Source organism: Macrosteles quadrilineatus, unplaced genomic scaffold (genome assembly GCF_028750875.1).
Source record: "Macrosteles quadrilineatus isolate MER2022 unplaced genomic scaffold, UCM_ALF_1.0 Scaffold_7__1_contigs__length_78375512, whole genome shotgun sequence".
Taxonomy (NCBI): domain Eukaryota; kingdom Metazoa; phylum Arthropoda; class Insecta; order Hemiptera; family Cicadellidae; genus Macrosteles; species Macrosteles quadrilineatus.
Window position 1 is genome coordinate 48,615,202 of NW_026542600.1, and position 15,493 is coordinate 48,630,694.

A 15,493-nucleotide genomic window follows, 5' to 3' on the forward strand; every position below is an offset into this window, starting at 1 on the left:
AAATTTTAAACATATATTTATTTACAAACACAATATCATTACAATTTTAGTTTAGTACTAACAACGTTTTAACCGACGTCACTCATTTTATAGAAGGCACTTCAAACTATTCTCCTAACATGATTGTCTGAATGTATTTACAATAGGTTAAAATAAAGCATTAACTAAATATGTAAAACACTAACAATGTTGACAAACATTTTCATTATTTCAACCTGCGAATCAGTATCACTGGCTGTAAAAATATTAATTGCTAACATTTAACAGCCTTCCTTATTCCAAAACTAATTTGTCTTTTGAAGTTAAAAATACGTTGAGTATATGAATCAGAAGTAAAAAATAAATATGATTGGATTCTGTTGTTAAACACATATCAATAAAACAATAAACATCAACTGCAACTATAAAATCCAATTCACTAAAAGAATAATGAGAGGCAAATGGTAATATAAGAAACACTGGATTTTTTTCGCCTTGAAGTAACACCTTACAATTGACCTTAAGTCATGATGGTTACATCTATAAGCCAAAGTTTTTGACAGTGAAATTCGTTATGCGGATTCTGATTCTTCTTCAGAGATCTTGCTTTGGCGTCTATGACACTAATATTATCACAAGTAAAGTAGATATGATGACTCGACAATAGTGGATTGCACTCTTGGAGGCTACTTTGTTGTCATCAGACATGACACTTGAGGCTAAAACCAGTCCAGATCTACTCTTGGGTCCTTCGGTAACGGCACAGCTTGTCTGAAAAATCCACAAACCATCAGTATTTTTGCAAAAGTCTTATATCTAGATGCTTTATAGTGCCTAGCAAGAAGAATAAGGGGCTGAAACGAAAAAAAAAACAGAGGATCAAAACTGCAGCAACACCACAATGGTATTAGTATCCTGATTTAAACTGAACAATTCAAATTAATACAGATCAGTCACTGAACTCTTGAAAATGTTTTTGGCATATTCTTGATTTTCTGGTAACAAAATCTGGGTTTCTTGGTCGTGATTCCCGGTCGCCAAGTGTACCTTTTACAAGGGCCACGGGTTCGGATATTTTCAGGTCGGGTCGGACCAATAGTTGAGGGACCGTTTGGGGTCAATAATGGTTATCGGACCAACCTCGGATCGAGTCGAGCCGAGTGCAAATTGCGGAAATTGACGATTTCACGACGATCGCGGTGATGCTTACGGGTTTGTGCGAAGACTAATGAGAATTCATTGATGCACAAAAACATATTCGTGGGAATAGGTTGCGTGGGAGTTGTGGATTTTTAGTTTAGTTAAGAGTAACATCGTCAACTATCATTTCTGGGCAATCATGATGGGATAAGGTAGTGTTTTGTTAATGGGGACCCGGATAACAGGGTGGCTGCAATATATTTAGTTAAGGGTTAGAACAAACTCTGTAAACATCTGTGCTATCCGTGGCACTATCAAAAACTAAGAAAGAAAATCTGATTTCAACATAGCATATTTTTGAGAGGGGACTCAAACAAAGAATTTGCAATCCTCAAAGAATGAGAATTTGATTATTTTGGATTTGAATAAAAACCCGGTGCGTACGGCAAGGTCCCAATTTGATCGGTTCTGGGTCATAAATCATGAAGGATTAATCCAATATTATTCTGGCATAGCTAAAATACAAACATGTCTTAAAACGATAAAACAAAATAAGTTGAGATGATTGACTTAATTAGTGTAATTAAAACGCTAAAAATGTACACCACACTATAATTATTTAATCAATGTTTGTCTTCATCAAGACAAAACTGTTTGAAAACACTTCGTGGAATCAGCTTCGAACAACATTTTTTGTTGTTATGAAACGACACTGTCCTCCTTTTATTTATTGGTGAAGAGAATTTGCCATTAACATTGTGAGTCGTTAAATTGATATTTGAGTTGTCATCCTACAAGACTTGAGTGCGTTCCTGTGTTACGTATGAAGGTACAAAACAATTCGTGAAGTGTATATTTTCTAAATCATAATGAATCGGACCATTTTCGCAATTAAAAATCGATTAAAAATGTCCTGCTTGGCCTTAAACAAAACTAACGTCTAAAATAACAAATTTACATATAAAATTTGGCAATACAAATATACCACAGCGTAGTAGGGCTAATTTTGTACTGTTATAATCCAAACAATTAAACCAATAGAACAAGAAGCTACAACCATAAGACCAAATAAACAACAATTTAATGCATTAACGAAATTAATCAGTAATATTATGTATATAAGCCAGAATGAATTTGTGAATCTATTTTATGAAATACTTATTTAAAAATTAAAACATATTTGATACTGATTCAGTTTTAACAAGGTTATATTATGGAATGTCAAATGTTATTAATTCTTAATTAGAGTAGAAACAAAAGATGTTTTCTCTGTTACTGCACGTTTTCTTTTTTTCGTCGAGCATTGCTATACAATATCTGTAACACAATACATGACACAGTCTATTAACTAAGAATGTTATGATCAACCTTAAACAAAAATGACATGTACAATAATCTGTGCTCAAAGTATTTTTATAACGTAAAGTCTACGTTTCTTCTTTTAAAAAGATTCGATTTAAGTAAAAGAAGTTTTTACTATCAAAACAAACGTATACAATTTTAAAAACTCTGATTAAATATTTTAATTATGAAACGATTGTGTAAACTTATATTGTTTCAAAAAACCAATAAAAGTGAACATTTGTTTGAAACTGGTTTATTTTTAATAACAAAAGATAATACTTAATATCAACTATTAATATATTAAATACCCCCGCCGCAGCAAACCTGCCGTCTAAGCGAATTTCCATTTGGCTGAATTGATTTTCAATTGATCTATTTAAATAACATTAGGTTTAACGAGTACCTAGGTTTGCTGCTACAAGGAAACTAATAAAGTGTGTGTTTTAAGTAAAATAATTATTGCTTAGTATAAAATGAATATATTTGCCAAGTTTGATCAACAGATATCCATAAACAAGCAAACTACAACATTTTACAATATCCTCCATAAGAATAACATGGTAATTTTAAATTTACCATTTTTTTAGTTTTCTCCGTAACCAATAACCATACAAAAACACTTTGATATACTGAATTGTTTGTTTTTTTAAGCTCTTTAAGAAGGGTTAGAGAAAAATTGAAAAATTTTGTGTTTTGAGGGTCAAAAGTGAGAAAAACCAATTTTTACCCCATAAAACCCCCCATAAAACCCTGTTCCCATAGTCCGATCATGCTGGATCGCGAACTCATTCAAGTTTATCCTGCCTTACACCTTCAAACCAAATTTCATCAAAATCGAATAAAAATTACTCAAGTTATCGTGTTCACGGACACACACACACATATATATATATATATATATATATATATATATATATATATATATATATATATATATACATATATAAAAATTTGAACGAATGGTGTTTTTGGCCTCTGGGGACATCAAAATGAAAAAGTAAATCGGTCCCGGGCCTAAGTCTTACCATTAGACCTACGGTAATAGCTACTTCCCTATAGGGAAATTCGCTAAAATTAAGTGGGAACAACAGCTTTGTGTTTATTTTGCTACGGGAAGTATTTTGTGGAACAGTGATTGTATTTTATAATCTATTTGATTTGTTTACTTAACTTACCGACTCCTTTGTCTCGTTTTTCACCTCCGAACACCTGGACTTTTGATGACCTAGGCAGGCTATGTAGGCTATAGCGTGGGGAATGTAGCTTTGGTCCACGGTCCCGCTGAACAACTCCCTGGCTAATGGACCCTGGAATGTTGGAATTGAAACGTAGGTACAGAAATACGTTATTTTCGATAACAGCTAATATAAAAGAAAGTACAGTAATTGTTTACAAAGCTCTAATTTAGAGCAAGGAAAACGATCAGCTGACTCTCCCTTGTCCAAATTTACTTTTCCTACAGTTACCTAACAATGTACATGTTCTCTCACTGATTTAAGAAAGCAAAGTGGCCAATTCGCTCATCAGTAATTAATTTGTCTTACTCCAGATTTGGAACGTGAAGGCACGAAATAGTGAGCGCGTAACATGCAGACAAGGTCGTATGCGCGCGAAATACGTTGGCAGCACTGGCTGTAAATCAGCTGGCCAGCTGTTGTACTGTTGTATCATTAAATGTCATATTAAAAGTTCACTTCTGTGCAAAAATATGTTACGTTTCTTTACCAATTTATTTGTTTTATGGTAACGGTAGGAAAAATATAATGTGCAACTCGAGTGCAAAGTGCAATTGCCTCACTCGAGAAACCATTCCTCAGTCGCCTACGGCTCGTGAGTTTCTCTCGAGTGAGTCAATTGCTCACTAGTTGCACAAATAACCATTCCTACTACGTGTACTAGTGTTTATTCACAATTAACTTCTATTATTGAAATCAGCTGTTTTTATTGTTCAACAATAAAAAAAAATTGAAAAGTAATATGTATTAGCTAGTTTTGCTGTATTTTAGTTTGTAGTGAGTGTTTAATGCAAAATAAACATAACCTTAAACTTGAATTTCTAAATTTCACTTCGTTGTAGGTTTGATATAGTATTATTGCTTCTATTCTTATATTAAAATTATCTTAATTAGGACACATACTTTTGATTTTAATGAGATCTGTTATTCATGTGAATATTTTGTGTCGCGATGAAAGTATCATTCGTAACTTGTACCGAAAGTGATTTTCCTGAATTTGCTCCAATTATTCCCATCCTCGGCTGTTATGAATGTGGTGTGAGTGTTATGAAGAAGGCTCCATTCTCGTTTGGTGGTTTTACAGTCTGAACTATCAAATACAATAATAATGGTTAAATTAATTAATAGTTAGTTAGTTCAATAGTTTTCAAATCATGTTAAACAATAAAACACCTCAAGGATTGTTGTTGTTGTACGTAAACCACTACTTATTTTAATTCACAATCTTGGTGCAAAGGTGAACAACACGTTGATAACAGAATACTGTGTTATTTTGCCCTGCGACTTATTTCAAACACAATGTATACAACTACGTAAAACACACAAAACACGTCTTTACCGTCCCTCATACCGTGTTTGACTCAAGTAGAAGCACACTAACCACATCTATGGCGTGTTTAAATATGTTTAAATTGATGTTTATCCTAAGTTGCTCAAAATTTAAAAAATTGTCAGATAAAATTTCCATTGACGATAAAGGATGATGTTTATGGGGAAGGAGAATTATTTAGTTAGTTATTAGTTAGTTAGTTATTAGTTTTCACAATTGCAACATAAAACAAAAAAATTAACATAAAAAATGAAATTGAACATAATATGTAGGTCTATGTTTATTTTTTAACGTCTCTAGCAAATTAAGTTACTATACAGAAGTATTAATGAATGATTATAAGCCAATCGTCGGTCTTAGAATAAAGACTCTTTTGGATACTGCAACTGCAAGTGCCTATGTGATTGTCGATCATTTTACTACAACAGAAACACCAGGTAAAATAAATAATATCCAATGCAATAGCTGTGAGATAAATAAAAAAAATTAATACTGTATCTTAAAATCAATAATGGTTGTAAATTTTAAATGATGTTATCAAAAATTAATAATGGTCTATAGGTTTTTAAGTAACTCTGATTAACGTCCTAACTATGAAAGCACAAAATCTTCTGATATTCCTTTACAAGGAACCAATCACAAAATAGTTTTTTATACGTAACTAATTACTTTTTACTCACTATGCAAAGAGCACACATCAAACATTTTTACAGATCTTATATGTTATTTTCGGTTATGACGAGAACAAAGTTTTACATCAGCTCGAAGCAAAGCAAAACAAGCAGTGAAATAAGTTCAGAAGCTTAAAATAAATTAGAAACGCGATATGTTAGGATTGAGTAGGATGTGTCTGCTGTATTCGTATGATTAGATATTTCAATTCGAATATCGAAGTGTTACGACGGAGAATATTGCCGTTACTTTCTCAAAGGAAAAAAATGTTTGCCAGATTAAAAGCGATGTATTACTGTGAAACACATAGCATATTCTGATTGGGTGAGAATTCAATTCATCAACTGAACATTGAATACGTAACAAACTTCTGAAGTCTCATAAATAATTATTCGGAAGGGGTTGTTTTACTGAATAAAAATACATTATATATATTAAACATTGTCGATGAGAGAAACTAATTTAAAAATTTATTATTTTTAAATAAGTTCCCATATAACTAAACAGTTAGGTTTAAAGAGCATTCTAAATTGTTTAATAAAACTTTTAATTTAATGATATTTTATGATTTTTTAAATATTACCATTATAAAATATTAGAACTAAATGAATAAAATATAAGTGTCATACAAGTAAGTATACAAAGAAAAGGTAGAAACGGTTTAAATGACGTAAAAAGTGCGTGATAATATAATTTAACAAATAAATTTCCCCTTTCTAATAAATAATATTACAAAATCTCACCATTACATGCATTTACATACCAGGAATAGAAGCTGAAAATTAGAAAAAATACAGAATATTTCATGTAAGGTAAAATGAAATTAAATGAAATGAAATGAAATGAAAGATTCTTTATTTTACCAGGCAAAGTTAGGGCCACATGGCCCTCTCTTGCCATGTGGGATTGTCAGGCAACAAACTTAAATATAAATAAATAAAAATACAATGAAAAATCTTAATCTAATATAAATATATATATTTAACACATCAAGAACACGTTAAACAAAAATTCTATTTAAAAAATAGTAATTATTATAAATAGAATATATACAAAAGAAAACACATTCAAACTCTCACACGCACACACACCAGCAATCGCGCAAAGAAGCAGAAGCCCTAGGACACGCCAGCCGAGACCATTTGCTCAAAGTAGAGATTTTTTAGTGCCGCCACAAACTGGGAGCGTTTATCAAGGGATTTAATGTGTAGGGGTAGGCTGTTCCAAAGACGGCAAGCGGTAACAACAAAAGCCCTGTCATAAGCGGTGGTCACATGATGAGGTATACGCAATGTGATCGAAGAAGAACGAGAAATTCGTGAACTACCTTGAGACACAAATTTAAAATCTGATGTAAAATATTTCGGAGAGCCTGATTTCAAAATAAAAAAAGACCAATGAAAAAATTTTGATGGATCTTTGATAATTTAATTTCAAGATGTTTGCCTCAAGGTAGTATGGCGTGATATGCTCCTCACGCCGCAGACCATAGACAAATCTCAAAGCGTAATTCTGAGACCGCTGGAGCATACCCGCCTGAATCACAGTCATTGATCAATGAGTTGCAGTAACTGAAGTGGGGCAGTACAAGTAAATGAAGTTTTGTATGTTGTGGCAAAAGGTTCTGCAATCTTTTCAGTGAATGTATGGAGGCAAAAACCTTTTTTCGTGTGTCCGTAACTGATGTGTCCCAAGTAAGTGAAGAGTTGAAAGATATGCCAAGATTCTTTACTTTGTCGTAGTAGGGAAGTGCTTTGCCACTCACTGTGATTGGGTTTATTGAGTCTAAGTCAATTGAAGGGCGAAGTCGAGGGTGGCAGATTACAATCGGTTTTGTCTTTTCGTGATTTAGTCTTAGTCCGTGATTCTTAGTCCGTGATTCTCAGTCCAAGTAACTATTCGGTTGACATCTTCATTGATCCTTCTGACACAGTCATTTTCGTTGTTTGCTGTAAAATGGTCATAGATCTGTAAGTCGTCAGCGTACATGTGGTGTTTACAGTTGGCCAAGGTCAAGTTTATGTCGTTGACGTACAGTACAAAGAGCAGTGGTCCAAGGATTGATCCTTGGGGCACACCGCATGTAACAGTCATCTAGTCTGATCTTGTGTCACCAACCTCCACACATTGTTGCCTATCTGACAGATAAGATCTCAGCCATTTAAGAGAATTCTGGGAAAACCCTATTGCCCTTAATTTCTGCACGAGCAAGTCATGATTGACACAGTCAAATGCTTTGGAAAAATCAAACAGAGTTAGAATCGTTCCTTGTCGACGCTCCATAGCGAGTCTAATGTCTTCAGTCACTCGAAGGAGTGCTGTTTCTGTACTGTGCGTTGATCTGAAACCAGATTGATAATCAGATAGAATGTTATTTTCAGTGATGAATTCAGTGATATGACAGTGAACGATCCTTTCTAGGCCTTTAGAAAGAGCGGACAAAATACTTATCGGCCTGAAATCCCCAACCAGGGTTGGTGCTGAGATCTTTTTTAGGAGACGGACAATGGCAGACTTCCAAAATGAAGGGAAAGAACAGTGCCTCAAAGATGCATTAAAAATGAACGTGATAGTAGGAAGGATTGCGTAGAGGATGACTTTGATAAAGCGGATAGGTATCCCATCAGAACCGACAGCATTGCTTCGGATTCTGCGAATAGCCATCAAAACATCAGGCTGAATAACTGATTTGAAATTAAACTCGGGATATCCCAGGTGTGGGGTTGGAGAGTTGACTAATTCATTCAAGTAACTATTGACTTTATGCTGATTGGTATTTTGACTGCTAGAAGAAAAGTAAACGTTTAACCCATTTAGAGGGATGTGTACTGGTTGAGAATCAAATTGTTTCCTAAGCCCAAGACTTTTAACTTTACGCTATAAAACTCTCGATGGCTGTTTTTGATTTTCAAAAAGTGAATGAATGTATCCAAGTTTGGAATTTCGCAAAAGCTGTTTAACTCGATTACGAAGATTACAATATAAAGGTACGCAAATAATGATGGGGAAATTCTAAGAGTAGTGCGATTAGCCTTGATACTTTATGGGAAAAATCACAAAAATCACAATAACGTTTGAACCGTAATTTTATTGCTTAATAATATTTTTACAGTTAAAAGAACATAGGGGTACTAAATTTAAATCAAAATCATTCTTGCCTTTTTATGTAAAAAATCATTTTTTTTTTATTTTTTTTTAAATAAACATGACAAAATGAATAAAAACACCTGGATATTCATTGAACTAATCACTGGTGTAGTCTGAAGCTCTGCACAACTGTTCTATATACACAAACACACACTCACAGATCACTTAGAAAACCACTTTTTGAGGTTCACTGGTGCCCAAAACGGACATACTATCCAAAACTAAAACTGGACGATTTTGACAATAACAATACTTTCTCCATATAATATATATAAGGGGAGAAAGTAAAATGCAAAAACCGCACATTTTTCGTCCGGTATGATGACTAGTAGTCCAAGCACATCTAATTTTCATCGTCAGCGTTACCTCGGCCATAAAACTAAGGGTGTTTTGCTAGTCAGAGCTGGAGCTTCAGACTGTTATGGGGATATCCATATATGTTTGAAGGGAAAAGTAGATAAAAAAAACAAATACAAGAAATTAGAGCTCGTATAATTTAAGTCACTTTGGTGTAGTGATAAAATAAATACACAAATATATAAAAAGCCCCTTATTTACAAGCGAGTGTCATACAATATTGTTTTCAAACTAACTCAGTCAAAACTAAAAATTAAAATAATCTAATACATTTACACATCGAATGTACAAAACATTTCTAAAAAAATTACAATTCACATTGTACAATAGTTTTTTCCTGCAACCCTGAATAACTCTAGAATTTGGAGCTCATAATCTCCTGAGGAAGGCTATTATACAACTGCGGGCCGAAGTCAGATAAGATACTAACTACGCAGACATATCTCCAATAATTATTGCTATGGATATAAAATTATTATGAAAACTCTTAACAGGTACCGACTCTAAAACTGAGCGCCTACCTGAGCGTACACGGGTACGTCCTCGCCACCATGGGTTGCCCACTGGCGAGGGACGGCCGCTCCATGGACAGCGTTCCTCTCTTCTTCGCTAGTGTTGGAGGGGATGGCCCGAGGACTTGTGTACCCGGGACCGTTGCCGTAGAGCAGGCTGGAGTATGGCAGACCATCCATGTCTGACGGCTTGGTGTCCGTACCTGGGAAATTTGGTAATCACAAAAATGACTATGGTTATTTGTTAAAAGGATTGCTAACTAGTTTGACTAACAATTATTCGATTTAAGCTTTCTTTGGTGCTATAAAATAGTCAATACTCACACACAGTTGTAATATAATTTTGAAGACTTAGAGTACGAGGTATGCAAAAACGTAAAAAAGAATGTCAGAGAAATCGTAATCAATTACCAATCACAGTTTAGCCCGCATATTTTTTTTTACTCATTGACAACACCACTCGTACATCAGCTGATATTCCCCCTCCATATCCATCCATCTCCCTCACAAATATAAGGATTCGTCATCGTCGGTAACGCTGTGGCTCGGTCGTGAATGTCTTAATAGACTTGTAAGTCCACGTTTGCTTTGTACCGTACTTAATAGCAAATATAAGTTAACTGTTAAACTGCAAAATTACTTGTTAAATGTATTCAACCCATTTAACCAGCCTCATCAAGAAATGAAGTGGGCCATCTTAAGCCAGAATTTAATGCTTGATAACAGCAAATTATTCAATAGTGCTTAAAATTCATATTTTTTCAACGGGTTACACATATAGTGGGTTCAATAAAACCCACCCTTTTTGCTCATTTTTATTCAAGTATCTTACAACAAAATCAGGTCAAATGGAAGTCTTTAAGAAGATCAGCGACTCACTAACGTCGTAGTACAGTGTGGTACTATGACATCTACCGAACACCCAGTAAAGAAATAGTTAGTGCTGCTTGTGGTATCGTCTGTGGCTGGTAGGCAAAACTTTGCTCATTTGGTAATTTACCGATCTCATAAAGTATCTGATAACTACAATCATCTCTGGCTTACCCGTGTGCCTTACAGTGACAAAACTTCAGTGTCTTCCCAATCACCGTATAGTGCAGTAGATCTATGATGGGCAGATGAGGTAAAAAACTAATCGTATGTTACCTACATAATTGGTAAAATCCTTGTTTTACCGCGTTCTTCAAAACGTATCTCACAATTAACTTACATAAATCCGTTGCAAGATGCATACAGTGCTAGCCGATAAAGTTGTCACTCTCAGAAAAATTATGATTCCGACTATATTATAAAGTTGTATTGCGTTTAAGCTACGTTACCAAGAATAGGGTTGCCCCGCGGCGTGGCTAGGCCGCCCAGGGTGAGGACATTGGAGTGGTCAGATGTGACGACGACTAAGGTGTCCGAGGGGTCGACCATGGACAGGACCATCATCACGGCCTCGTCCAGTGAGAGGGTCTCGTCTAGAGCTCGGTAAGGGTTGTTGTAGTGGTGAGCGTGATCTATCCTACCACCTGGAACAATGAACAATTACAACTACATGTCACCATTGTCACCCATGACTCGCCACTCTTAACATACCTACAATGCAGTAATGTCGTGGGTTCGGATCCTGTTCCCTGCCGCTACTTTTAATCGGTATGGTTCGCCCATGTCCTGTACTGGCTCACCCCTTGCTTTGCTGGACGTCCCAAGCCGTTTTTTTGAAAATCCGATATTTTTGTTATTTTGTAGGGATTATTTTTATAGGGAAATCACAGTTAAAAAATAAAAAAATACACCCAATTAATTAAGTAATTATTATACAATGCTTAACTATTCATTATCACTTTTATCAGTCAATTTTTGTCATTATCATATGTAAGGTTAGGTTAGAACTACATGACCCTTGTGGCCGTTTCTTAAAGCAGTATACAATATGTTGATCAATATGCAGGCGTTGTGAAACTAAAATTTAACTAATGTTTATATAAACTATTTTGTGGCCTAGTGACCTATTATTGAATTACTTATTTGAAAGACAATATTGTAAGCAGTTTGTGTAGGTTAATGTAATGAGTGCTAACTTGGAGGTAAGTAATCGAGCTGTGTACTGGTTTACAAAAGCTATAATTGAGCTATAATTAACACGATATAAACTGATTTTTAACCCAACATAATGACCTCTTTCATATTATAATTTTCATTTAAGAAATGAATGACCTCTTTCATATTATAATTTTCATTTAAGAAATGCTATTGAATTCAACTAACAATATGACGTGGGTGGTAAAAAATAAGACTGCTCAAAAGGTAGAACAGTAAGTTATTTCATTCTTTGAAATAAATCCAGGCGTCATTCAGCTAAAGGCTACGTTTTAGAGTAGTGACAAATAAAACTAAAAATTCAACTTCAAATTAAATCATCACTACATTATTCATAGCTTTAAACTGCTAGGTAAAATAAAATACATTTGAAGACCTCCTAAACGTTTTTGGGTAAAACACAATATTTCTGTAAAATAATTTCATATCTTTCATTTTCAATGGTTACTGTGGCTAAGAAAGACCAGAAATAAATTATCCAAGCCACAAAATGTCATCCGTTGAGCGGCTTTTCTATTCATTTAGCTGAGATACTCTGAAATATTTTCTTTTGTTAAATTCAATTTAATTTAACTACCTCGAATCTTTACTTTGCTTGAGGTCTTGCAACACATATTACGAACATTACACAGTGTTACTGACATTAATAACTATTGCTATATAGTGTTAATAATTTAAGTCGGGTGAAGAAACGTAAAATATAATCACCGTTCTGTGTAAAAATGTTTAAAATATTGACAACCGTTCCTGAGTTTTTTTTTATAAATAAACTTAATTAATTGTGTTGCAAGTTTAACAATATTTTACTTTTGCCATCTTTCTCGTGTACGTGTTTAAATAACTTCACTTATATGACATATTTACGTTCGCCAAATTGATGGAAGACAAGCGCTCACCTTCAAACCGGAGGGTAGCTTGTTCGATCCTGAAAAGAACCGTTTCTGGACTAAGTCGTAGCTTGTGAAAATTCAACTGCTTTTTATATTAATGAAACCAGAATTTGGACTGTTCCCCAACGCCAAAAGTTTATAAGATCAATACCAGAAACGCGTATTATCTTATAAGGGTTTCTGGCTTATAAATATACAAAAAGTGAATTGATCCTCAGAAACTACAAACCATCAATTTGTTGAAGTAGCAATACCAAACCGAACTATTAGGTAACATACAACAAAAGAAGACAATTAATTGTAAAATATGGGTCTTATTATCAACGAGGGAACCTTGCACAAATTGGAAAATTGCGCAATAGAGTTTAAAACTTGTTTGCAAGGGAAAATGATACATACAATACACCTTTCTTTACCTTTCAAAGATTATATTCATTTGAGAGAGTTATTAGGTGAAGAAAACTTCTAATTTAAAATACAATACATTTGTTGATTGTAGATCTACACTATAAAGAGTGTAAAATAGCCTGTTTAAAAGTCATTTTTAGAAAATGTTTAGAGTTTTGTTTGTGGTCTTACTTTGTTTAAAAATTAAACTAATGGCTTAACTGTTAAATTAAAATTTCCATTTTGCCGTTATAAAGAAACTTGGTCAGCATTACTGGATATTTGAAAGCTTTTAGAAATAAATAAAACGCTGGGGGAGCGAAGCCCTAAAGGAAATTACCTTTTTGGTTACCATTCGTCACTCCAATAGATCATAAGATTTACATTGACACATCAATCGAATAAATCAATAAAAGTTGAACGGGTAAAAAAGGATGTTTCCTGAAAATGTTTAAATTGAACTATTGATGTATATGTATGAAAATGGTGACGTTATTAAATTAGTTTAATATACAGACTTTGACTGAAAAAATCTGTTTAAAATCATGTTGATTAAATTACTGGTATATTTGTTTTATTTAAGCCTTGTGTTCTTTTTGGGACTTAATACAAAAGCAAAGCTATGTTCAACATGCAAAAGAAAACCTTGCAATTGTTTTTATGGAGAATGTTGACTAAACTAAGCCAATGAAACTCAAAACAATGGAACAGTTTTATAATTTTACAACAAAAATAAATTACACAATTGTTTCTAGAAATATAATGAATAAAATTAATCAATGAGACTCACTTTCTACGAAGAGAAAGAATCCTCTTGGATTTTTTAACAGTATTTTCAGAGCTTTTGCTGTCATTTCCGCTAAGGAGGGATCTCCTGTCGACTTCTTGTCTCTTTCAGCTTCAAAGTCCATGTGTGAATAGGAGAAAAGACCTGAGAAAACGTGAAACAGCCTTACAACCACTTTACTCAAAATACTCTTAAATACTCTTTTTTAGGTTAATTAATTCTTTTGGCTTAACCTCTCTATTTATATAACTTTGATATTTTTCTTAACTTATAAATTGATTTAGACTATAGAATGCAATATATGTTTTAGATTATATGAGGTTCAATTATGTGTAGATTTTATATATATGAGTGTAGATGAACCTTCAACGTCAGATAGGTTATCATTAATGTAACAAAGTATTTAAAACACCAGGATGATTTTGTCTTGACATACAAACACACAAACATAAACAAAGTAAATAAATATACATTGGCAAGAAAACAATGTTTCACATCCTCATAGTATTTCCCACTGTGTTTATTTATTTTGTTTATGTATTCTCAATGTGGGAAGATATTATTGTTTGAATGAAATATTCTATGTGTAAGTGTTAATGTATTTAACACTTTCCTAATGATTATGCTTCGACTTAGAAATCAATGATAGTTAAAAGACCTATATTAAATGTTCATTTAAGAAAACATTGTTATTATATTCTTGATTCTATAACCATTTATCTTTTGCAATATTAGTAGTGATGGTACACGGGGTTTAGGACCGAAGGTAAGACCCCCCGCAAAGCCATACCTTGTTTATTGTTTACAATCCTTGACCCCTGACCTCCAGTAATCAGCCGATAGCGCCAATCAAACGTTTAACCCCAATTGACCCCAATTAAAAAACAATTAGATAAAAGATATCGCATTCCGGCGTTATCCGTTATCGGGGATTCCCCGACCTGCGGGTCACCGCGTCTGTTTACATCGTCCGCCATTGTTGTTTACACTTCTTTATCTCCTTTTGCGCACGTGATCAAGTCTGTCGATGTGTGCTAACAGCTATTCGCGCTCTATCTGTTGGTAAAACAGTGAACTAGATGAAGTACTAGATTTTCATAATTAGTGTTTTAAAAGTGTGGCAAAAAAGAAGTCATGCTGCCTCAATGGGATTTTTTTTAGTTTCCCTAACACTCACTATTTACAAAGCTAAGACGTTACCACTGAGCCAGCATGACTTCTACAGACTGCCTTGTATTTTATGTCATATAGCCAACCTAATGAATTCAGTCTTAGTGTGGCCATCGATCTAGTACAATGTCTGGACCTAATCAAGAACAGCCAAATTCATCTCTTGGCTCTTCAAATGCCAACAGAGCCAACCTTACTTTGGATTTTTCCAGACCACATCAACGCAATTATGAACGCATGACTGGAGATAGGAATCGTCAACAGAGTGGGTTCGTGTCATCATCTACTTGGACGACTGGAGATGACAGATGGTACAAAGCTCAATCTAGCGATGCTAGCCCAAACGTTGTTAATCGTCCAATCCAAGTTTCAAAAGTGACTAACAGCCAGAGTGATATAGTTGAAAACCAATTGAGGATTTTGTTTGGCTAGACAGAATTTTTGGTATAAAAGTCATG

At 34.0% G+C, this 15,493-nt stretch overlaps 1 protein-coding gene across 1 annotated transcript in view; it reads right to left on the reverse strand.

Moving 5' to 3' along the window:
- Nucleotides 1–274: 274 nt before the first annotated feature.
- LOC128998518 (alkaline phosphatase-like) overlaps nucleotides 275–15,493 on the reverse strand; it is a 67,071-nt gene continuing 51,852 nt past the window's right edge. Inside the window, exons 6-10 of the mRNA XM_054424689.1 lie at nucleotides 13,869–14,009; nucleotides 11,036–11,230; nucleotides 9,726–9,919; nucleotides 3,639–3,770; nucleotides 275–750 (exon numbers count right to left, since the gene is read on the reverse strand). Coding sequence (XP_054280664.1) covers nucleotides 595–750; nucleotides 3,639–3,770; nucleotides 9,726–9,919; nucleotides 11,036–11,230; nucleotides 13,869–14,009 — 818 coding nt within the window. The 3' untranslated portion in view covers nucleotides 275–594. The remainder of the gene's footprint in view (nucleotides 751–3,638; nucleotides 3,771–9,725; nucleotides 9,920–11,035; nucleotides 11,231–13,868; nucleotides 14,010–15,493) is intronic.